The sequence below is a fragment of the Hyla sarda genome, chromosome 4, assembly GCF_029499605.1.
Source record: "Hyla sarda isolate aHylSar1 chromosome 4, aHylSar1.hap1, whole genome shotgun sequence".
In the NCBI taxonomy this organism is placed as follows: Eukaryota; Metazoa; Chordata; class Amphibia; order Anura; family Hylidae; genus Hyla; species Hyla sarda.
The window spans coordinates 159686515-159713035 of NC_079192.1; the positions used below are offsets into that span (position 1 = coordinate 159686515).

General features: G+C 43.0%; 1 protein-coding gene across 2 annotated transcripts in view; it reads right to left on the reverse strand.

The window, feature by feature from the left end:
* LOC130368607 (proprotein convertase subtilisin/kexin type 5-like) overlaps positions 1–26521 on the reverse strand; it is a 154266-nt gene that overhangs the window by 1692 nt on the left and 126053 nt on the right. For both annotated transcript variants that reach the window (XM_056572514.1, XM_056572515.1), the window contains 3 exons: positions 25299–25504; positions 23436–23536; positions 20698–20869 (listed from right to left, as the gene is read on the reverse strand). In XM_056572514.1, the coding sequence (XP_056428489.1) occupies positions 20698–20869; positions 23436–23536; positions 25299–25504 (479 nt within the window). The remainder of the gene's footprint in view (positions 1–20697; positions 20870–23435; positions 23537–25298; positions 25505–26521) is intronic.

A 26521-nucleotide genomic window follows, 5' to 3' on the forward strand; every position in this document is an offset into this window, starting at 1 on the left:
TAGACCACTGTCCTATACTTTACATTGTTGAAAGCATCGTATGTTGAGGGATCCGTGCAATGTAAAGTATAGGACAGTGGTCTTCAACCTGCGGACCTTCAGATGTTGCAAAACTACAACACCCAGCATGCCCGGACAGCTAATGGCTGTCCGGGCATGCTGGGTGTTGTAGTTTTGCAACATCTGGAGCTCCGCAGGTTGTAGACCACTGTCCTATACTTTACATTGCACGGATCCCCCAACATACGATGGTTTCAACAAACGATGGTCCGTTTGGAACGGATTACCATCGTATGTTGAGGGACCACTGTGTACAATGAGAAGGATTCATCCTGGAATGCAGTTCCTGTTGCTCCTCCTGTAGCTACAGACAGGCAATAAAATCAATAGCCAGCCATCTTATCATGTTACTAGGAGGGACCAGAGAATACACCAATACAGTGGGCTTTCATGGCTGGCTGCTGTGTACCTGTATACTGTATATTGAAGCCTACAGATGAACAGAAGGAAGGAGTGGATAGCGGGAAGAGTTGGTTAAGCAATTTATTATTATTATTATTTATATAGAACCCTTGATTCCACAGCACTTTACATATGATGAGGGTAAAAGTGCATAACACAAACGAAGGAACAATGAACGTGACACAGATTACCTTGCCAGCTGACATATAGGGGGAGAGAACCGTGCCCGCAAGGGCTTAAAATCTACAAGGAGCAGTTAGAGTATAGTTAAATCAAACTTACTATAGTTTTGTTTACAGTGATGACCTTTATAGACTTATAACACCACACTTTTCCTTTACAGCTAATCAGTCAGGTAGGTGGAGTCAATACAATGCGGTTTGCCTCCTCCCTGCCCTGTTTTCCATGGGTGATGTACTACAGGGCTTCACGCTGGGAGGGTAGCCCTGAGCATCAGTTAAAGGGGTACTCCGGTGGAGAACAAATGTTTTCAATTCAACTGGTGCTATATAGTTAAACAGGTTTGTAAATGACTTCTATTTAAAAATCTTAAAGGGGTACTCCGGTGGAAAACTTTTTTTTGTTAAATCAACTGGTGCCAGAAAGTTAAACAAATTTGTAAATTACTTCTGTTAAAAAATCTTAATCCTTCCAGTACTTATTAGCTGCTGAATACTACAGAGGATTTTTTTTTCTTTTTGGAACACAGAGCTCTCTGCTAACATCACGAGCACAGGGCTCTCTGCTGACATATCTGTCTATTTTAAGAACTGTGCAGAGGAGGACAAAATCCCCATAGCAAACATATGCTGCTCTGGTCAGTTTCTAAAATGGAAAGAGATGTCAGCAGAGAGCACTGTGCTCGTGATTCATCAGAGAGCACTGTGTTCCAAAAATAAAAGAATTTCCTCTGTAGTATTCAGCAGCTAATCTAAGTACTAGAAGGATTAAGACCTTATCAGCTGCTGTATGCTCCAGAAGAAGAAGTTGTGTAGTTCTTTCCAGTCTGACCACGGTGCTCTATGTTGACACCTCTGTCCATGTCAGGAACTGTCCAGAGTATGAGCAAATCCCCAAAGCAAACATCTCCTGCTCCGAACAGTTATTTCTGGCCTACAGAGAGCATCAATAGGGGTGTAGAACACTTTGATGTGTTCTAAAACGCATATGGAGTGTGCTGGGGTAGTGAAATAATACTGTTATTCAGTATGACATGCAGATTACAGGCATCGTTTTTAGAATCACTGCCACAGAGTGGCACAGAGCCTGGAGGTGGCATCAGTATGAGGAGACCATATAGTGGCTGAATGACACAACGTGGAGGTGTTGGCAGCATGAGGAGACCATATAGTGGCTGAATGACACAGCGTGGAGGTGTTGGCAGCATGAGGAGACCATATAGTGGCTGAATGACACAACGTGGAGGTGTTGGCAGCATGAGGAGACCATATAGTGGCTGAATGACACAGCGTGGAGGTGTTTGCAGCATGAGGAGACCATATAGTGGCTGAGTGATACAGCGTGGAGGTGTTGACAGCATGAGGAGACCATAAAGTGGCTGAATGACACAGCTTGGATGTGGCTGATGCATGAGGAGACCATATAGTGGCTAAATGACACAGCATGGAGGTGTTGGCAGCATGAAGAGGCCATATAGTGGCTGAATGACACAGTGTGGAGGTGTTTGCAGCATGAGGAGACCATATAGTGGCTAAATGACACAGCCTGGAGCTGACAGCAACATGAGTAGACACTAGGACTTCACAATCCCTAAAATTAAAAGATGAATTTTGATATTTAAATTGAAGATTTATGGTAGCTAGTGCTACCATAAAAAAAAATTTGGTCTAGGCCCAGGCCCAGCAGCATCAGTAAACCATATATTGGCTGAATGGCACAGCCTGGAGTTGGCAGCAGCATGAGTAGACACCAGGGCTTCACAATCCCTAAGATTAAAAGAAGAATTCTGAAATTTAAATTCAAGATTTAGGGTAGCTAGTGCTACCATAAAAAATGTTTAGGTTCAGACCCAGCAGCATCCGTAAACCATATATTGGCTGAATGACACAGCCTGGAGTTGGCTGAAGCATGAGGAGACCATATAGTGTCTGAATGGCACAGCCAGGATTTGGCAGCAGCATGAGTAGACACAAGGGCTTCACAATCCCTAAGATTAAAAGAAGAATTCTGAAATTTTAATTCAAGATTTAGGGTAGCTAGTGCTACCATAACAAAATTTTTATGCCCAGACCCAGGCCCAGCAGTATCAGTAAATTATATATTGTCTGAATGGCATAGCCTGGAGTTGGCTGGATCATGAGGAGACCATATAGTGTCTGAATGGCACAGCCAGGATTTGGCAGCAGCATGAGGAGACACTAGGGCTTCACAATCCCTAAGATTAAAAGAAGAATTCTGAAATTTAAATTCAAGATTTAGGATAGCTAGTGCTACCATAACAAAATGTTTAGGGACAGACCTAGGCCCAGCAGCATCAGTAAATCACATATTGGCTGAATGGCACAGCCTGGAGTTGGCTGAAGCATTTGGAGACCATATAGTGTCTGAATGGCACAGCCAGGATTTGGCAGCAGCATGAGTAGACACAAGGGCTTCACAATCCCTAAGATTAAAAGAAGAATTCTGAAATTTTAATTCAAGATTTAGGGTAGCTAGTGCTACCATAACAAAATTTTTATGCCCAGACCCAGGCCCAGCAGTATCAGTAAATTATATATTGTCTGAATGGCATAGCCTGGAGTTGGCTGGATCATGAGGAGACCATATAGTGTCTGAATGGCACAGCCAGGATTTGGCAGCAGCATGAGGAGACACTAGGGCTTCACAATCCCTAAGATTAAAAGAAGAATTCTGAAATTTAAATTCAAGATTTAGGATAGCTAGTGCTACCATAACAACATTTTTAGGGACAGACCCAGGCCCAGCAGCATCAGTAAACCATATATTACCTGAATGACACAGCCTGGAGTTGGCTGAAGCACGAGGAGTGCCACTCTCGAGGGTGCCACTCTCAAGGGGGGTGCCAGGGGCAGACTGACCCGCCGCCGCCGCTGCTGAGGTCCGGGACACTCGTCCCAGATCCCCAGCAGTAAGCGCTACATTCTCCTGTATGCGCGATACACGCACATACAGGAGAAGGCGTCCCCTCTGTGTGAGCCGCATCTGCAGCTACACAGAGGAGACGTGACCTCTGCCCCCACGCACCACGCAGTACAGGTGCCGGTGACGTCACTCATCCGGCGTCTGTACTGTGGAGGGGAGAAGACGCGGGCCCTGCAGCTGAGGAGATCGCTGCGTGGGACATCAGGTGAGCATCCTTTTTTTTTACAGGGAAGGGGGGGTGCTCTGCATTTACCTATAGGGAAGGGGGGGAGGGGGAGAGGGGGGGGTGCTCTGCATTTACCTATAGGGAAGAGGGAGAGGGGGTGTGCTCTGCATTTACCTATAGGGAAGGGGGGAGAGGGGTGCTCTGCATTTACCTATAGGGAAGGGGGCAGAGGGGGGGCTCTGCATTTACCTATAGGGAAGGGGGTGAGAGGGAGGGGGGGTGCTCTGCATTTACCTATAGGGAAGGGGGAGAGGGGGTGCTCTGCATTTACCTATAGGGAAGGGGGGGAAAGGGGTGCTCTGCATTTACCTATAGGGAAGGGGGGAGAGGGGGGTGCTCTGCATTTACCTATAGGGAAGGGGGGGAGAGGGGTGCTCTGTTATTTACCTATAGGGAAGGGGGGGAGAGGGGGGGTGCTCTGCATTTACCTATAGGGAAGGGGGGATAGGGAGGGGGGTGCTCTGTATTTACCTATAGGGAAGGGGCGGAGAGGGGGGGTGCTCTGCATTTACCTATAGGGAAGGGGGGAGAGGGGGGGTGCTCTGCATTTACCTATAGGGAGGGTGCTCTGCATTTACCTATAGGGAAGGGGGGAGGGGGGTGCTCTGCATATACCTAAAGGGAAGGGGCGGAGAGGGGGGTGCTCTGCATACACCTAGGGCTGTGCGGTATGACCATATATGTGTATCACAGTATTTTTTTAACTTATGGCGGTTCCACGGTATATAACGGTATCCCCCCCCCAAAATCATGTGACCCGCCAGCGCTGTTCTGCCCCCCCGCCCCTATCATGTGACCCGCGCACGGTGTTCGACTCCCCCCCCCCCAAAATCATGTGACCCGCCAGCACTGTTCTGCTCCCCCCAATTAATGATCAGCCCAGCGGGGTACTACTCACATATGTCAAGCACTGCCCTCCTCCTCTTTGTTGGGGGCCGCCGGCGATGGAACTCACTGTACGCCAGTGGTCTCCAACCTGCGGACCTCCAGTTGTTGCAAAACTACAACTCCCAGCATGCTGGGAGTTGTAGTTTTGCAACAGCTGGAGGTCCGCAGGTTTGAGACCACTGCTGTACGCTGTATACCTATGCCCGGGCTGCAAAAGATACAGAAAATAAATTTAACTCACCCATGTCGACCGCGCGCTGGGGACGGGAACACCGGACAGCCGTCAGCCTATCACCGGCCAGAGCGATTCCCCGCCCCTGCCAGTGATAGGCTGAGTCCACTGTCATGTAAGAAGCCGGGGGTGTGTGTGTGTGTTTGTGTGGGGGGGGTGCCAAACAAAGGTTCCGCCCCGGGTGCCAAATGCTCTAGGTACGCCCCTGGGCATCAGTATGAGGAGACCATACAGTGGCTGAATGAGACAGCCTGGAGGTGGCATCAATATGAGGAGACCATATTGTGGCTGACCGACTGCCTGGAGTTTGTGGCAGCATGGGGAGACCATATAGTGTCTGAATGGCACAGCCTGGAGTTGGCGACAGATGTGGAGACAATAGGGCCTCACAATCTTTAAGAATAAAATATAAATTTTTTAAATTTACTTAAAGATGTATGATACCTTGTGCTACCATAAACATATCTAGGCAATGTCCTAGGCCCAGCGGCATCACTAAACCATTTAGTTGCTGAAGGACACAGACTGGAGCTGGATGAAGCATCAGTAAACCATATATTGGATGAATGGAACAGCCTGGGGGTGGCTGAAGCATGAGGAGACCATATAGTGGTTTGCTATGGGGATTTGCTTCTAAACTGGGCAGTTCCCGAGACATGTTTCATCAGAGAGAACTTAGACAGAAAAGAACAACTCAACTTCAGCAGTTTATAAGTACTGAAAGGATGAATATTTTTTAATAGAAGTAATTTACAAATCTGTTTAACTTTCTGGAGCCAGTTGATATATATAAAAAAGTTTTTTCCTGGATAACCCCTTTAAAGGTGTGTTGGTATGGGCATGTCATGGTATGCCACAACCTGCTGGTTCAGGTCCTGCTCAAGTTGTATCTGCTGCTAATGAGTTGCTTCACTATGCGGGTGAAGAAAGATACTCATCAGCGACTGTAGACTCAGGCTGCTGCTGATGGAGCTGGTACTGCTCCTGCCACCCCACACCTCCCCAGCAGCCATGGAAGTTGAAGGTGAGCGCAGGCCCCCCCCCATTCAGACCTGCAAGAGAATGGACGATGTCGCCGATAGGCATCGGCCAACTGACTACATAGCATGCCTCTGTAGTAGGTCATTTTGTCCTCCCTCTCATTCGGTGTAAAAAAGGCCCCTATTCTGTGGTGGTAGCGAGGGTCCAATAAGGTGGAGATCCAGAAGTCATCCCGCTGCCGAATGGTGACAATTCGGCTGTCACTGCGCAAGCAAGTGAGCATGATTCATGCCATTTGTGCAAGTGACTCGGAGGGACTCCCTGCCTCCATCTCCACTGCATACTGCCACGTTGTGTCTGGGTCCTCTGGTTCCCCTTTCTCATAACCCTCTAGCTCCTCTGGCTGCTCCTATTCCTCCTCTCCTGTCAGATTACTAGAAAAAACACCCATTTGGCGATACCTAAACTGTGCTCCACTGTGCCCCCTCCAGTTCAGCCCCCACAGGGCTCACGTGGCCGTGAGATGTAGGCACCACGTCTCCAGTGCCCTGACCAGCCTTCGTTTCCAACACGTGTTGTAAGAAATGAAGCAGTGGAATTATGTTGTTCATCCCGTAATCCTGACGACTTACTAATAATGTGGCTTCCTCAAAGGGCCTGAGCAAACGGTAGGTGTCACGCATGAGCTGGCCCAGGTTCACATTGAAGTTACATAGGGGAGTACCCCTATCCGCTTGGATCATCAAGTAATCGGTGATGGCTTTTCTCTGTTCCTACAATCAGTCCAACATATGGAGGGTGGAATTCCAACATGTGGCAACGTCACAAATCAGGCTATGTTGGGGGATACCGTTCTGACTCTGCAGCTCAAGGAGAGTCTGCTTTGCGGTGTACGAGTGGCTAAAGTGCATGCAAAGTTTCCTTCCCATTGTTAGGATGTCTTGCAAATGGGGGGAACACGTGTGCCATGCAGGGTGCATGGCTCAACCTTCCCAGTCGCAGCGCATGCAAGATGTTCTTCCCGTTGTCAGTCACCATGGTTCCCATTTCCAGTTTTTGTGGAGTAAGCCATGCTCCGATTTCCTTACGAATGACTTTTAGCAGTTCCTCCCCTGTGTGACTCTTTTCGCCAAGGCAAACCATGTGAAGAACAGCGTGACACTGCCGTGCCCTGCACACATGGTATGCTGAAGGGCCACTGAGACTTGTCTGGGCAATGGAGGCTGAGGACACGGTGGAGGATGAAGAGGCGGAGTCGTACACTGTCACAGGACCAACGGCCCGAGAGCATGGAGGAAAAAGTGGCGTGACCTATCCAATTTGGTGTTGTGGCTGTGCAGGAACCACATTCACCCAGTGAGCCGTAAAGGACATGTATTGTCCCTGACAATAGTTACAGCTCCAGACGTCGGTGCTGCCGTGCACTTTGGTACACACCAACAGGCTCAAGGACTGGACCACCTTCTCTTCCACAAAATTGTGTAGGGCTGTCACTGCCTTCTTAGCAAATAAATGACGGCTTGACACTCTCCACCTCAAGCCATCAGTTCTCTGTAAGGTGCAGAGTCCACCACTTGAAAAGGGAGGGACTGCAGCACCAGCAAAATAGACAGGAGTACATACAGCTTCTGCGCCATTGGATGAGCAGGCGCATACTGTTATCTCTTGCACATGGCTTAGCCGATGGATTGTTGGTGGAATGGTTGACTAAAAGTAGGAGGAACAGGAGCATCTGGCTACGTATGTGGTATGCACTTATGAGGGCAGAAAAATGCGGTACAGTACGCTTAAAAAAAAGTATTTTTGCACAGCACCAGCAGAACACAACAATGCTGCAGCACAAAAAAGCTGTGTTCTAAACACAAAATGTCACAATGTGAAAGACTATTAAGAATGGACTGCTGGGTATTATACCATCTACAGACTAGTATAATCAGCAGATGAGTTGTTGTGGAACAAAGACACAGAATTACACTGAAAAATTCTTCCTGCCTCCTCTGCTGAGGTTTATGAAGTTGAGACAGCTTGTTGAAATGTAAGAGGCAACACACAGCTATCTGCCCCTCTCTGTAATACAATGCTGAAGAAAGTAACTGGGCGGTTAATGGCTGCAGTAAAAATCCCTTTCAGTGAAAAAAACACTTCTCTCTGTAAAACAGAACGCTGATGTGGCTAGGATGTGAAACGCTGCTGGAATGAGCTTTTCTGTGTAACATGCACACAGCGATGTCTGTCCTATCCCTCTGCAGTGTAATGATTGATATGACGAGCCCCAAAATGGCTGCCGATTTTATAAAAAGACAAAACGCTCCTATTATGCTTTATAAACTTAATTTACTGATCAGCAGCAAAAGAATATTAAAATGAATATTACAGAAGAAAAAACTTTAAACGTAAGGTATAGTGTAGCCGAACATGCTAGCGTATAATGACAGCCAATCAGGATATGGTGTTGGATATAATATTGGCAGTTGGCAGAAACACTTCCTTCTTCTTTTGCTGCTCAGCAGTACACACAGATGAGTACAAAATGTATCCATTATTATTGATATTTTGCACTTTTATTGAAATTTGTCCTATATGTTTATATATGGAATTTTATTAATTTTATCATTTATTATATATTCTATACAATAAAATATTTTCCCTTATTCCTTTATTTATTTATTTTCTTTCCCACATCTTTTATTTACCCCCTCTTTATATACCCCCTCTTTATATACCTCTTTTCATATATTTATATATATATATATATATATTCTGTACATAAATTGATGTTTATATTCTATTGCTCCTTATATGTTTCAATGGGCTTCATGCCTCCTTTTATCCTCTTATCCATCTTCTTTTCACAAATTTTCCTTTAATTGCGCCTCTGTTCCTTTAAATACTTACATTTCCATTCATTTTACTTTTAATTACTTACCTTATCATTCAGGTCTACGTCCGGTACTTCTCCTCTCTGTCGGCACCAGTCTCTCTCCGACATCTTCTTTTCTGCTGCGTCATTTTGTTTCTCTGAGAGCTCTGCCGTTGAGTCTCGCGAGAACCGCAGCAGTGTGGTCATCACCTGCTGCGTCTGGTGGGAATCCTGTCACTCGTTTGAGCGGCAATCGGATTCCTGTCAGACAATCGTGCTCTCCGTCACACTTCCTGATATATCTTTATACAAAACTGTATATATATATATATATATATATATATATATATATATACTTAGTTGTAAATTTTCAGCTAAATAAATATTATTTAGCCTCTGCTGCCACTTACTGGCTGCTTTGTATATTTATACAATTCAATTTAAATAGTAATATATCTATTCACATTACCTCAATTACACCATTTATAGTGTATATAAATATATACATATATAGAAAAAATCCAAAGAGAGCAGCACTCCTGTAGGTTCTTTACAAGAATTATGGGGTGCACACAGTCACAACAGATCCAGGTCACAGATCTCCATAGGCAGCAAACTAATAGGCGACAGCACTCCCATAAGGTGTAAATAAGCGGTCTTTATTCACATAGACATGGTGGCGACATTTCGGCTATCTCACCCAGCCATTATCGAGCAATGAAATGTGCAAACAGCAGAGTAAATATGGCCACGTAGGGCCCATCAATTAGTGACATCACAAACATGATAAAACAAGAATAAATAAATTCATACATGTGATAAAGTGATCAGTGCTTAGATAAACACTAATAAGGTTTTCCGCAACCGGAATGCAAAGGTGCGATCATATAAATATACAAAAAATGATCATATACAATAAAAAGTGCATAATTGTGTGCACGTGTGTGTGACGTTGCTTGATTACCTGGGCGGGGACACGGGAGCTCACCGGGTTGGCATGGGAGACAGCATGTAAACAAAGATACATGTCCTATGATACGGAACGCCGCTCCTCACAGCGCGCATTCCAGAACAGGAATTGCCATCATAGTTGGTCATGGTTTGCTGTCGCTAGGCTGCGAGGAAGCTTCTGCGTGCGCAGGCGCTCTGAAGCTCTGGATCCCTTCGCGGCCATCTTGGTGTAGGGCAATAGGTCACAGCACTCCCACTGAGCTTCTAGCACACTGGCCAATCAGGATGACTACGGAAACCGCGATCCGCCCTGTTAACCCTTCCTCGTCCTCCCGGACCTCCACCGGACGGTAGTTGTCCCGAGCAACGAGGGTGCACAGATCAGTTATCATGGGAAATGACCAAACTGCCCGAGGTATAACATACAGTGCCGACCTCGTATATAATTTTTTTTCTCATTTACCTGTTTACCTCAAGTTTATTCTTTTGACTACCCTGTCAATTTTTCAATATTTATATTTTTTTCATATTAATTTATTGTGATGGATGTATCTGAGGACACCAGAAACACCGCTAGGGAAGTACCTCCACCATCATTGACCTCTGATAACATTAACCATGACCATTTTCAGTCAATGGTGGACAATTCGGTCTACCGTTCGGTCCACTCCGCAGTTCAGTCTGCTGTCTCTCCCTTCAGGATAGCATTTCTAAATCTTTAGCTATGGTCCTTTCTCACCCTGGTCCTTCCACAAATCCTGGACCTGCTACTTCATCAGATGTATATTGGTCCCCAGAGACCTCAGTGTCTAAGTTAGCTAAAGGCTTTAAGGCACCAAAAAAGGCTACCTCCAAACACCACCATACTTCTGACGGCAAGGCTCCATTTAAAAGATCATCTAAAGGAGCCCGCCAAGACACTCACCGTATTACGCGACCCAAAAAGGGTCATCATGAAGGTGTTGCTACAAAACACACCATACCCTCTGCCCAGGAGGATGTCATTTCTAAAAGGGCTAGAAAATCTGCTAAGCGGACCAAACCAGATTCTTTTAATGAATCCAATTCAGATGAATCTGATGAATCCCAAGAATTTGTAGATGTAATTGAGGGATCAGATTACTCCTCGGAGGAGAGTGGGGAAATTGCTGAAGACCCTGATAATCAGGACGATATTGTTTCCATATATTCAGACCAAGGCTATTTTGACCCCTCTTTGATCCATCACCCCAGATCGGGGGAATGGCTTCCTATCCCGAAGTTAGCTAAATTCCTTTCGGTCAGCGTCAATAAGGGTCTGGACAGATCCACAAGAAACAAATTGAAATCAGAATGTCCGAGACCAACACTCCCCCACAATTCATCTCTCACTCCTGAACTTGATCCGGTTTTAACAAAATTCTTAATGAAATCGGGAAAAAACCCGAAAAAGGGGTTGACCGGAGTTTCCGCTCATGTCAAGATAAGCTCATGGATCTCCTGGGTCCCCTTACTAAAATACTAGACTTAGCAGAAGAATCCTCTGCTTCCAATAAACCCGTTAACACAGAAGTATTGTTAGGATGGGCACAGCGTGCCATTTGTTTCTTCGGAAATGCAAACTCTGCATTAATAACTGAGCGAAAATGCTCAATTTTGCTCAAAATTGACCCCCAACTTACCAATTTGGCCTCAAATGACCCCAAACAACCTACTGAGGGCATGCTGTTTGGAGAGGACTTTATACATCACATGGGGAAATACGTGGGCCTTTTCTCCTCCATTAATAAGGCCCAATATTCTCTTAAAAAAGTTTTTTCTCAACAGGTTTTCAATCGGGCCGGGAAAGGAAGGAGCCGCTTCCCCGGCAGTTCCCATCCATCCAGGACTATGTCCAGAGGCTCCTACCAGTACAACCAGTACAACCAGCTTTACACAAGTGCACCGTCCATCCCTACTCCCTTTTCCCTATCGCGCCAGACCATGGCGTTCAAGAGGACAACGAGGAGTACCCCGTGCAAAGACATCTTCAGGTAAGCCCTCCTGTTTCTTTCCAAGACATTCCATTGGGCGGAAGAATCATCCATTTAAAAAAAAATAATAATTGGACTATGATTACTTTCAACTCATGGATCCTAAATACTGTTTCGGGTTTTCTAATAGAATTTGTCTCTCCACCTGTCCAAATTTCCCTTTCACATCCCATCAAATTTTCAATCTCAGATCAAATTCAGAGGTAAAGGATCTTATTGCAAAAAAGGCTATCATACCTGTCCCTGTAAATGCCCCAGGTTTTCTCAGCAACCTATTCCTTGTGAAAGAGAAAGACGGAGGTCACAGACCCGTTATCAGTCTGGGACTACTCAACAACTTTGTTGTATACAGACACTTCAAAATGGAAGGCATTCATCTCTTAAGAGACATACTGTTAAAAGACGATTGGTTAATCGGAAAATGGCAATTCACTTGCCTTCCTTTCGGCCTATCCTCGGCCCCAAGGTGTTTCACCAAACTTCTAAAAACTATTGTCGCCCTACTCAGAAGTCGAGGTGTCCGTCTCATCATTTTTCTAGACTACATTCTTCTTATGGCACAGTCCAAATCCGTTCTTCTCTCTTACAGAAACTGGACTCTGTCTCTCCCAACCAATCTGGGTTTTCTTGTCAACCACAAAAAAATCCATCCTTCAACCTTCTCATGAAATAGAAGTCCTGGGATTTCTGGTCAACACTCAGTCAACCACTTTGAGTCTTCCCCCCAAGACATTGAAGACTATACAGAAAGAAATTCGCCAACTTCCTCGAAAGGATCTGATTTCTCTGAGAGCTATTGCTCGGATAGTAGGTCTTCTTTCAGCTTCTATTCGGGTGGTTTTTCCGGCTCCTCTACATTATCGAGCCCTTCAACGCCTAAAAATTCGACACCTGAGAGAAGGCCTAGGATATTCAGACGAGATTCGTCTATCCTCAGACGCCAAAGACAAACTTCTTTGGTGGCTCTCTCACATCCAGATACGGAATGGGAAAACAATATTCAATCCCAATCCAGATATCATTATAGAATCGGATGCGAGTCTCTCGGGATGGGGAGCTCGCTGCGATTCCCTCTCTACTGGAGGGAAATGGTCTCCTTCCAAATCCACTCACATCAACTGCTTGGAACTTTTAGCTGAGTCCTTCGCTCTAAAGAGCTTTGCGAAGAATTTATCACATTGCTGTGTTTTACTTCACATGGACAATATATCAGTGGTTCAATATATAAATCATCTTGGAGGTACATCTTCCAAAGCCCTGCCGACATTGCCAAAGATTTCTTGCATTTTTGTCTAGACTGACACATTACACTGAAGGCGGAATATCTTCCGGGAATATCCAATTCAATCGCAGACTGGAACTACCGATACCTTACGGATTTCAGCCATTGGAAACTTCATCCCGAAGTGTTCAAACATATCAACCAGTTATGGGGTCCTCTCTATCTCGACATGTTCGCTTCATGTCTGAATTGCCAAATTCCACAATTCTTCAGTTGGAAACCAGATCCAGATGCTCTGGGGGTAGATGCTTTCCTCTAATTTTGGCCTCAACAAATACTCTATGCATTCCCTCCTTTCAATCTTATTCCACGAGTTCTTCTTCAAACTTCACTACGGAAGTCAACTATGGTTCTCATCCCGCCTTGGTGGCCGACTCAATCATGGTTCCCTCAACTTCTACATCTCTTAATAGACTACCCCCGTATTCTTCCTTCCATTCCAGATCTTCTCCAAGATCCTCTTTGCAACTTTCATCCTTTGATCTTGTCAGATCAACTCAACCTTGGAGCTTGGCTGATATCGGGAATTCCTATCAGACACTTGGGCTCCAGGTACCAGATCTGCTTACAGATCAGCCTGGAAAATTTGGATTGATTGGTGCTATCAACGGGATCTGGATCTGACAAGCATCTATATCCGACATCTAACATTTTCTTTCAGCATCCTTTGATGCGAGCAAAGCCTATAGAACGATCAACCTTTATCGATCTGCTATTTCTGCTAGACATCCTCTCATTGATTTCATTCCAATAGGCAAACATCCTCTTGTGTGTAGACTTTTGAAGGGCATACGTTTCCGACGCCCTCCATTACCTAAATACAATTCAACTTGGGACGTCAATCTCATTCTTGATCTCTTTCTATCTTAGGAAGATAACTATTCCTTATCTTTAAAATTGCTTTCTTTTAAACTCAGTGTTCTTCCTTATCTTATATCTGTCAAGCATGTCTCCGATGTTAGGGCCCTGGATATATCTAGGATGCAATATTCACCTGAAGAAGTGGTTTTCATTGATTTTCGTTGCACTAAAACTAATCTCTATTCTGTCTTTTATCCTGCATTTCCTCATCAGCACAAACTTTGTGTAGTGCGTTGTCTACGTTCCTATGAGTCCAGGACTCAATCTTTACGATCTTCTTCATCTTCACAACTCCTTATTTCTTTTTGTAGACCTCACAATCCTGTCTCTTCCACCACTTTAGCCCGCTGGGTAAAATTGACTATGGAAATGGCTAACATTGATATTTCTACTTTTGGTGCTCATTCCACCAGAGGAGCCGTATCCACTAAATTTTTTCAATCCGGTGCTACTCTTTCAGATATTCTTAAAGCGGCAAATTGGTCGTCTGATTTTACATTTAAGACTTTCTTTTCAAACCCCAATCTCATGTCTCTATGGTCCTTCTATAGTCCATGTTATATATTTTCAATTGTTATATATTTTAATGTCAAAGTGTATCATATATTATGCTTAGCTTTAAACTAGCATAATAGGAGCGTTTTGTCTTTTTATAAAATTGGAGATTTTTCTATCCTTGGTGAAGGAAAATATAGATTTTATTAAAGACAAAACGCGAGTATTATCCCTCCATAAGATCCCATCCCTATAATACTTTTATTTCTTGCTTGTCTTTCAGCCTTCTAATAAGGTTTCATATCTAGTGGTCTACATGATGTTCTAGAAGATCACCCTCTGTTAAGAAGTTCTTCTCTCCCGGAGTTTTTTTCCAGTCTACTAATTTTCCTCGAAGTTATTAACAGTTTTTTCCCTTTGCTGCAAAGATATTTATTATATTTATAGAAATATAATGGGGTAGGAGCTTTAATATATTTTTAATGAATTTTTGGTGATGTCTAATTTTCCATTTTACTATCTATATTTTATAATAATTCCAAAATCTTGCACTTTCCGTTCTGACCACTAGACCAAAAACTAAGCTGATACTTTTTTGTTCTGTGCAGATCATTTCCCGGTAATGCCTTTCTTCTCAGCACAGACAGGAGTACAGTGAATGGTGACACCAGGAGAGATATCACAAAAAAAGGCCTAGTTTTCCTAATTTACCAAAAATCCATAAATTTACAGAGGTTGTCTATCAGAAATTAAAGATGTTTCAAATTGTAATTTGCGGAGGCAGATGGCCAGGACAATAATGTATGTATGTATTTAATGTAATTGTGAAGGACGATGTCATTGTAATTATTCAATATGAGCTGGTTTTAAATGACAAATTACTGAAAAACTCTTCTTAATTCTGTAATTCCAATGTGTCTGCATATGCAGTAAGGCATGGATGGGAGCTATAATTTCAGTAGTATGGAAAGGACTTTTTCATTGCTGTAAGCTGTAGAAGGAAATATGTAACCATGGATGTGGGATGTGGGATTACCTTTTTATATATGTGAAAAATCTTTTAATTTTTATGTAGGGGATGATGGGTGTTGTAATTCTTTAATTCCAGTTGGGCCGAATGGTTCTTATCTGCCAACATATTCTATGTTTCTATGTTTATGTTTTTTACAAAAATAAAAAAATAAAAGATACCACCCAATATACTGCATTATTAGTGAGTAATACAGACAGAAAAAGTGATAGTGGTGCATAACAAACGTAGTTACATTCAGAGTGCAACGTCTACGCCATCAGACACATCCCAATAGATTCAACAGCCTTGTATCCTACACCAGAGTTGGCAATAATATAGAATGATAGGCAATGAAAAAATGTATTCTATGCTGGCTCCAGGATTAGATTCACTTTTTCATTGCTATTATATTATATTTGTCAATTGCTATCATACTATATTAATAAATCTGATGCCTTTTACAACAATTTTTAGGCTAGGTTCACATGGCCGTTCTCTCCCATCCCAATATTTCTGCTAAACGGACCATACTAACAAATGGATGCAAGCTGATGCAAAAGGGTGCCGTAAATCTCTCCAGGACCTAGGGCATACAGGTACGCCCTTGTTCCCTAGCACTTAAGGACCAAGGGCATACCTGTACACCCTCGACGTTTCCGTTCACCACAGATAACCGGGTGGTGAACAGATCAAGATGCCTGCTGAAATCATTCAGCAGGCATCCCATGCCAACGCCTGGGGGGTCCCGAGACAGTTCAGACTGGCGATTTGCGGCGATTCCGGGTCAATCGGGTCACTGGTGACCCAGAAAAAAATGGTGATTGGTGCCGTCCAACACCAATCACCCTGGCCCAGCAGGAGTGAGGTGGCACTGGTGCCACCTCATGGATCCGGCCGACCAATCGCACGTCTTGTGGATGCTGAGCGGAGGTGGTCTGAGCTGCGGCAGTCCTGGCAATGCAGTGGCGGAAGGATCCAACAGCAGGAGGTAAGTGCTGTTTGCCTCCTGCTGTTGCTTAGCAACAACTCTCAGCATGCACATTCAAAAGGCATGCTGGGAGGTGTAGTTATGCAACAGCCAGCATAGAATACATTTTTTCATTGCCTATCATTGTATTTTATTGGCAACTCTGGTGTCGAATACAAGGCTGTTGAATCTAATGGGATATGTCTGCTGACGTAGACGTTCTTCCAGCTATTGCATAACTACAACTCCCAGCATGCACGGACAGCCAAAGGGCATTCTGGGAGTTGTAATTTTGCAATAGCTGAAGGCACACTGGTTGCGAAACTCTAAGAGTTTGTTACCCAACTCAGTGTTTCCCAACCCGTGTGCCTCCAGCTGTTGAAAAACTACAACTACAAGCATGCACTGACAGACTGTACATGCTGGGAGATGAAGTTTTGCAACAGCTGGAGGCACACTTGTTGTGAAACACTGAGTTAAGTAACAAACTCTCAGTGTTTTGCAACCAGTGTGCCTCTGCAGCTCAACCTCCCAGAAAGAAACTCGCTGTGAACCCCCGCCCATGTGAATGTACCCTAAAAACACTACACTACACTGCACTAACACAAAATAATAAGTAAAACACTACATGTACACACCCTTACACAGTCCCCCCCCCCCCCAATAAAAATTAAATAAGCCTTGTACGGCATTGTTTCCATAACGTTGCCACCAGCTGTTGCAAAAAAAACAACTCCAAGTATTGCTGGACAGCCATTGACAGTCCAGGCATGCTTGGAGTTTTGCAACAGCTGGAGGTACCCTGTTTTGAAAACACTGTCATAGGGTATTTTGGTATTGTGCAATACTTGCATCCGGGTCCGTCCCTATGCAAATCCCTAATTTAGGCTTCACATACGCATGGCGCTCTCTCACTTCGGAGCCCTGTAGTATTTCATTTTCACAAGAGGTCAAAGGAAAAACAACCCCCAAAATTTGTAATGCAAATTATCATGAGTACGGAAATACCCATTATGTGGATGTAAAATGCTCTGTGGGCGCACAAGATGGCTCAGGAGTGAGAAATCTCCATGTACACTTAAGGTGATTTTGCACAGGGGTGGCTGATAATTACAGCGATTTTGACATAAATGCAAAAAAAAAAATTTGGAAACTACACCCCATACGGAACATAACAAGGGGTATAGTGAGCCTTAATACTCCACAGGTGTTTGACGAATTTTTGTTAAATGAAAAATGTGTTACCCCAAATTTTTCATTTTCACAAGGGGTAATAGGAAAAAAAGCCCCCCAAAATTTGTAACACCATTGATTCTGAGTAAGGGAATACCCCATATGTGGATGCAAAGTGCTCTGCGGGCGCACTACAATGCTCAGAAGAGAAGGAGCTTCATTGGACTTTTGGAGAGAGAATTTGGCCCCAATGGTGCCAGAACAGTGCCCCCCACATGTGACCCCCATTTTGGAAACTACACCCTTCACGGAATGTAATAAGGGGTGCAGTGAACATTTACACCCCACTGGCGTTTGACAGATCTTTAATACAGTGGACTGTGCAAATGAAAAAAAAATTTTTCATTTTCATGGACCACTGTTCAAAAAATCTGTCAGACACTTGTGGGGTGTAAATGCTCACTGCACCCCTTATTACATTCCGTGAGGGGTGTAGTTTCCAAAATGGGGTCACATGTGGGGGGTCCACTGTTCTGGCAGCATAGGGGCTTTGTAAAAGCACATGGCCCCCGACTTCCATTCTAACCAAATTCTCTCTCCAAAAGCCCAATAGCACTCCTTCTCTTCTGAGCCCTGTAGTGCGCCTGCATAGCACTATACATCCACATATGGGGTATTTCCATACTCAGAAGAAATGGTGTTACAAATTTTGGGAGGCTTTTTCTCCTATTACCCCTTGTGAAAATGAAAAATGTGGAGTAACACCAGCATTTTAGTAAAAAAAAATTTTTTTTTTAATTATCACGTCCAACTTTAATGAAAATTTGTCAAACACCTGTGGAGTGTAAAGGCTCACTGTACCCCTTGTTACATTCCTTGAGGGATGTAGTTTTCGAAATAGTGTGCCATGTGTTTTTTTATTTTTTTTGCTATTTTGGCACCATGGGGATTTCCCTTCTGAGCCCTCTAGTGCACCCACAGAGCACTTAACATCCACATATGAGGTGTTTCCTTACTTGAGAGAAATGGGGTTACAATTTTTTGGGGACATTTTCTCCTATTACCCCTTGTGAAAATTAAAATTTGGGGTAACACCAGCATTTTAGTGAAAACATTTAAATTTTTCATTTTCACATCCCACTTTAACGAAAGTTCGTCAATCACCTGTAGGGTGTTAAGGCTCACTGTACCCCTTGTTATGTTCTTGAGGGGTGTAGTTTGGGGTTTTTTTCTGTTCTGGGACCATGTGGGCTTCCTTAATGCAACATGCCCCACCAAAAACCATTTCAGCAAAATTCGCTCTCCAAAATCCCATTGTCGCTCTTTCCCTCTTGAGCCCTTTAGCGTACTCGCAAAACACTTTACATACACATATGAGGTATTTTCTTACTCGAGAGAAATTAGGTAAAACATTTTGGTGGGATTTTCTCCTTTTACCCCTTGTAAAAATGAAAAAATAGGATCTACAAGAACATATTAGTGTAAAAAATGAAGATTTTGAATTTTCTCCTCCACTTTGCTGATATTCCTGTGAAACACCTAAAGGGTTAGAAAAAACTTTCTGACTGTCATTTTGAATACTTTGAGGGGTGCAGTTTTTATAATGGGGTCCATTATGGGGTATTTTTAACATCACTTCAAAACTGAACTGGTTCCTGAAAAATTTAGATTTTGAAATTGGAAAATTGCTGCTAAACTTTGAAGCCCTATGATGTCTTCAAAAAGTAAAAACATATCAACTTCATGATGCAAACACAACTAGACATATTTTTTATGTGAATCAACATATAATTTAATATGAAGAAAAAGGTCTGGTGCGAGCACTGACTACCTAGCTGTTCACATGCATTAGCTAGCCGGTGGTGCGATCCTGCTGCTGAAGTCACACCTGCTTAATGAATGGTGCCAATCACGCTTAGCAGTTCGATCATGTATCACAATGAAGAAAAGATGCGGAGCACTCACCCAGTGTGTATAGCAGGACTGTTCTTTATTTGTAGGACTTCTTCATTACAGAACACGTCTGTGTCCTGTAATGAAGAAGTCCTACAAATAAAGAACAGTCCTGCTATACACACTGGGTGAGTGCTCTGCATCTTTTCTTCATTGTCAACATATAATTTATTTGGCATGTCCATTTTCCTTATAAGCAGAGAGCTTTAAAGTTAGAAAAATGCAAGATTTGCACATTTTTCATAAAATTTTGGAATTTTTCACCAAGAAATGATTACCACTAACATAAAGTAGAATATGTCATGAAAAAACAATCTCAGAATCATATTCATAAGTAAAAACATCCCAGAGTTATTAATCCATAAAGTGACAGTGGTCAGATTTGCAAAAAATGCTCTGGTCCTTAAAGGGGTACTACGCCCCTAGACATCTTATCCCCTATCCAAAGGATAGGGGATAAGATGTTAGATCTGCTGGGGACCCCCGGGATCTGCGGCACCCCGCTATCATTACTGATAGCGGTAACCCCCTTAATGCAAGTCTATGGGAGGGGGCGTGATGGCCGCCACGCCCCCTCCCATAGACTTGTATTGAGGGGGCGGGATGTGACGTCATGAGGGGGCGGAGCCGTGACGTATCGATGCTCCGTCCCCTGTATTGCCCATCATTACGCACAGAGTGAGTTTGCTCTGTGCAGTAATGATAGCGGAGTGCCGCAGCAGAGATCCCGGGGGTCCCCAGCAGCGGGCCCCCGGCGATCTGACATCTTATCCCCTATCCTTTGGATAGGGGATAAGATGCTAAGGGTGGAGTACCTCTTTAAAGTCATAATGGGCTTGGTCCTTAAGGGGTTAAGTGGCATCCTGTTGCATCAGTTTTTAATCTGATTGGAAAAACAGATGGAAACGGATGACAGGCTTATCTGTTTTCCATAGAATTCAATGTTAGATTTCAAATGTCCGTTATTTTTGATGGAGAAAGAAATACTGCATGCAACGTCTTTTCTCCACTAAAAATAACAGAAGAGGAACCAAACAGGTGCACACGGGTTCAAACGGACTGTAAAAAAAAATCCCATTGACATCAATGACACATACCATGCATCCACTTTTGGGGCAGAATTTTGTGCCAGAACTCTTGTGTAATTTGCTAACTTAATTAGAATGGGACATGTGACATGTTTTCTGATTGCAGTATATGGTGAACTATCAGTACATACCTGAATTTACATCACAGAAGCAGCAGTCACTTTGATCCGTCTGTGAATCACAACAGTTAATACATCTCATTTCTTCAGGAGCCCATGCAGTATTGCTTTTGCAAGATATACAGCGGTCAGATCCAGGGCCAGAGCAATGTCTACAGGAAGAGTCACATGGCTGACACACACCCTGCAGCAAAAATACCACATGACATCAGAGGTCTATGTATTTTTTACAGTAATAAAATGTATAACAGTGGAAACCAGTGAAGTAAATGGATGTGATGACTTGTAAGAATAAATTTCTATAAGACCATGGGGGGATTTAATCATTCTGTTTGGTACCGGTAATCATTTTTGCGTCAAAAGTGTGCGCCTTTTGAAATAGAGAAATGTTAAGGTGTTCTACAGTAGTGAGTTTTTGTGTAGGTTTGTGCAGTGGTCATGTATTTGCTATGTGGGCCTTTTAAAAGTCACTCAATTCTAGTGCAAACAACCCTCAGAAGGCGCAATCCCAACCCTCACTTAGAAACGTGCTTGTGCAAAGCAATTATTGGATGCTGTGTAACCTATGCTTTTTTATGGCATTCACTGTACGGTAAAAATTATGAAAGAAGGGATGGTCCAGCGCTGCTAGGTCGGTAAATTATGAGGAATTGATTGAACAAAAAACGTACAGGTGCAAATATGTGACGCGTTTCGGCCGCTTGTACACAGCCTTAGTCGTATGCCACACACCTTGGGTGAATATTTATTGTTGGATTCCTGTATTTCTGATGAATCATATATAAAGAAAGAAGAATTGTTGCATTCACACTAGCATATGTGCCTATTTCTTTAAGACTGATATGATACTGGGTTTATAGAGCACCCAGCCACTACTCTATCACCCAAATACCACCTGTCCCACACTGTGCATTGAAAAACCCTTTTTTGTGTTGTCATGTTCTAACAGCCATAACTTTTTTAACGCCATTGCGTGAGGGCTTATTTTTTGCAGGACGAGCTGTACTTCATGTTGGTACAATTTTGGGATTCATGTTATTTTTTAATCTTTTTTACTCCACGTTATGGACCAAAATTTGCGATTTTTGCACTTTTTATTGTTGTTTTTTACAGCGTTCACTGTGCACGTTAAATAACATTATCATTTTATTGTTCAAGTCATTACAAACGTGGCGCTTTTTTTGGGGGGGGGGTTATAATATAAGGGTTTATTGGGAAAGGGGCATTTATTTAAATTTTTTTACACTTTATTAATTTTATTGAAAAAAAAATGTATTTTTCACTTTTTTCAGGCTATACTATGCTGCAGTACATATGTACTGCAGCACAGTATAACTGTCAGGATTACCTGACACTCAGCCTGTGCGATTCAGCCTATGGCTAGACATCACAGACTGTTGTACTAGGCAGACAGGAGGCCATGAGCTGGTCTACTGCTGCCATGGCAACCAAGGGGATGCCGTGATCACATCGCCAGATTGCCTTTGGTGAACAGGGGTGCCCCTTCCTCCTGTCAATCTCATAGATGCCGTGATCAGGATGCCGTGATTGTTGCGCGCACCGCCCCTATTGGATGACGGGACGGCGTGCAAAGCGACATGATAACGACGAAGGAGAGCGATGGCCATGCAGCGGAGCATGAAGAGGATGGTCCGAAGCGGTGGGGACAAATGAGTGGCACTCACAGGGGCACACGGGGCGCATTAAACAGCTATCCGGCAGCAGCTGAAGCAGTCTGCGCTTCCGGATAGCCGTTTATGCGATGGCCACAACATACTAAAGCATCATATGTTGATGCAGCCTTAAACATACGATGGCCTCTGAGAAGCCTTCGTATGTTGAAATGATCGTATGTCGGGGCCATCGTAAGTCGCGGGATCACTGTATTTATAGAGATAGGCTAAAATTTTACTTAAAGTTAGGGTACGTTCCCACACGGCGTATTTTGCTGCGTATGTGCTGCGTATTTGTTGCTGCGTATTTTCCTACCCATTGACTTCAACAGAGAAAATAAAATACGCAGCAGCAAATACGCAGCAAATACGCTGTGTGGGAATGTACCCTAAAGGATATTTGGAAATTTCTGCAACTGAATATAATTTTCCTTTATCTGAATGGCACGGTTTTGACAGCTAGCACATGGAATAGTTGTAGACATTTCGCTGCCACATGTGAGAGCAACTTAACTTTACAGCCTATCTGTAAAATTTCATGGAGTTGACTCATTTACAGAGCAAATAATAAACAATACAGACTTGTAAGTGCAGTGCGCCATCTAGTGGACAATATATAGTATTGCTGTAGAGTATAGTGTACCTGTCAATTAAAAAAACACAAAATTGTCCCTGGAGCCAACTGGACTAAACTTATACTACTGGTTGTAAGTAAAGTGTTTTATATTTCCCTGTTGACTTCTAGGTAAAGTCTGACTGCAGTGAGCAAAAAAAAAGTTATAAAAAAAAGTAGCTATACACTGATCACAATGCATGCTCTCCGGGCATGCTGGGAGTTGTAGTTTTGCAACAGCTGGAGGCACACTGGTTAGGAAACATTGCATTATAGAGTGATAGTGTTGTATGTCTTTAGCATTGTTTCCCAACTGGTGTGCCTCCAGCTGTTGTAAAACTACTACTCCCGGCATGCCCCAACAGACAAAGGCTGTCCGGGCATACTGGGAGTTGTCATTTTGCAATAGCATATTGGTTAGGAAATACTAGTTTATAGACTGACGAAAGGTAGAGCTCCCTTACATCATCATCCAGGTAGCGGTGCTCCTCACACTGTGGGTAACAGATTCCTGCTTGAAAGCTGCTGCCTCTGTCACAACTTTTGCATCCTTGCACAGAAGAGTCTATATAGGACATATTATAACATGTGTGGGTTATACTGTAGATATAAAATTCATCACTTGACCAAATAAAAGACCTGTTGAATTTCACTAATAGCCTTCTGCTGCACTGTGCACACGGGGAATTTCCGCGTAAGATGTTTTTGCTGTGGAAATCCCGATTCCAGTGTCCTCAGAAACAATAGACGTGGATTATTTTTGCGAATTCCACTCAGAAATGCATTGATGTCTATGAAATTGCATTTTTGAGTGGTCCTAGCGCCTACCGGATCATTCAAATGTGCAGAATGTCCACTCTTGTTCTCCAGGCGGAGGTTTGGCAAGGATTCAGCTGTGTTAACATGGCCTTAGGCTATGTTAATACGTAGTAATTTGGTTAGTACTCTCAACCAACCAAACCAACCAACCAAAACCAGGAGTGGAACCAACAACAATAACAGGAACATTTGCACCTTTTTCTCTGTACGTTCCACTCCTGTTGGTCCAAAATATTGACTAAAATAATTGTTTGTAAAATTATATTTTGATATCTATATTCCCTGTATTCTTATAGATGTATATCTATCTATCTATAATATATATATATATATATATATATATATATATATATATATATATATAGTCTAACTTTAGATGGTGTTGGCTGTTTTTTTCTAGTTTCAGTTAAAGTGTACCCGTCAGATCCAACAAAAAACATTTTTTTTAAGATATCACTCAGTACCTAATCCTGAACATGTACATTTAATTTTTATGTGTCTAGCACCTTTATATATATTTTTTTATTATACTTTTAGTTTAGCTCACTAGTCTGAATTCCTCTCAAAGGGAGGGGGCGTGGCCTCACTATGCAGGTTTCCGCCCCCTCCCTCAGTATGATGTCTGCTCACATGTCCCCTAGTATTAGCAAAACTAAAACTCCCAGCTTGTCCTCACTGACAGTAAGTAGCGGGACACAAGCTGACAGTGGGAGGATTTTTCCTCCAGCTGTGAGCCCTGCGCTCACAGCTGTCAATCAAGGAAGTGTGTCCATGACATAGGTGATGATGCATGGACACAGCAGGACTAGTATGTGTCCAAGCAGGCAGTGTTCCACTGTCATAGGCTAAACAGCAGCCATGTAGGAATGAATTTGGTTGGTTACCATGCTTAGATAAACGCTACTATGGCATTGTCCATCCACAGGAACAGAGGACCCAAGGTGTGCAAAGAAAATATCCCCTGCACCAATTTGCCACCTCCCTTAGCCTGAACTGTTTATATCAGACAGGAAGGATTTATGCATTCATGCTGCCTGTGCTGGATTCTGACCTTCCTATCAGCATGGTGCAGCATTTTTCCACTGCTAAGTGATCCAACTTTGCCCACAGCAGTCTTGTCTTTCTGTTTCCCCTACACAGTGTTGGTAATGCAATCCAGTTTTCTGTTGTTACATCAGTTATAATGAAAGACAAGTTGTGCGATCAGACACCTTAGTCAGAGCACCAGTGTGGCATTTGGCTGCAGTTTGCTTGAGTGTGTAACAGATCATCTGTGGGGCACAACAGCCAAGATGACCCCAGTCCCGTTACCCTCCTCTTCCACCAATACTAATTTTCATTTCAGGAAAACACAAAAATTTGTTGGAATCTTGAGTTCCCCAAAACCCAGTTTATAAAATACAGTTCAACACTAATGACACTGTTATTTGCCTGTATGCAACTGTGATGTATTTACTCCCAACATCTCCTATTATGGCTAGAAATGAACATCAGGAGGTGACACTTACCATTACAAGTTCTACAGCTTGGGTGACACTTCCTGCACTTATTCCCATGCATGTAAAACCTTTCAGGGCACTCACTAACACAATGGGTGGTGTCCTCTATCAGGTAAGTTTGTGAAGGACATTCAAGGCAGGAATCCAATCCAGGACCGGAACACAGTTGGCAGTGAGAATCACATTTATCACATTGGTTACCTCTTTTATAATATCTGTTGGCACAAAACAGTTACGGTTTAGAAACAGGCTTCCAAAATTCCTATATTTTAGGCGACCGAAAAACAAAGTTGTCCTTTGTTACCCAAGTATAGTAGCTCAGTCGCAAAGTTCTGAGCGAGACTGGGTTCGGCTTGCTTGCTTATATATTAAACAAAAAATTTTATATCAAATAAATATTAAATTGTACAGAATTTAAATGAGTCTAACATGTTTAGCCTATGCAAAAATATAGTACATAGAGCAACATGGAAGCTATGCATTCTGGAGCTGAACTAGAACTTTCAAGTCTTATTTTTATTTCATATAACAAATTCCCAAGAATGCTCAATTTAAGACAGTTTTCTATGTAACAGACACCTATGCTAAAGAATCTGGAGGGCTTGAGTGCAGAAGGAATTTTATATGCCACTATCTTATTACAGTTTGATAGCTTTATGCATGCTCTAATGAGATCATTTTGGGGAGGAAGTTGTTATGAGCTGGACTGATGCGGATGTCTCGTTCTCTGTGTATTATCTGAAAATATACTGTGTGCTATAAATGAGATGCAGAAGACTTTATGGCTTTTCCCAAATGATTTGACGTTTTCTTCCTTTTTTTTTTATTTTTTTATTTTTTTTATTCTTTCACTCCAGGGGAAGTTGCATATATTTCAGAAAGTAGCAAGACTGTGGGATGTTAAATCTATTACATTTTAACACTTTACCTCCATAGTCATTACCATTTATCGGGCTTCAGACACAGTACGAGTTAGAAAGGGGTTTGTGAACTGCATAGAATGAATACAGGAATGTCAACCCCCTAAAATAAGGATATTCTCAGCCTCTCATGTTCCACAGACTCAATTTCCATCCACTCCTTCTCTATCTTAGTCCCCATCCTAATGTATATATGTGTTTCTATTAGAAATAGTTCACTGGATATTTATTGTATGAGCTATGGTAGTATTGTTCATGGTAGAAAAATTTTGTTTTCATCTGAAATAGGGTTAGGACAAGGAATAATGTGGT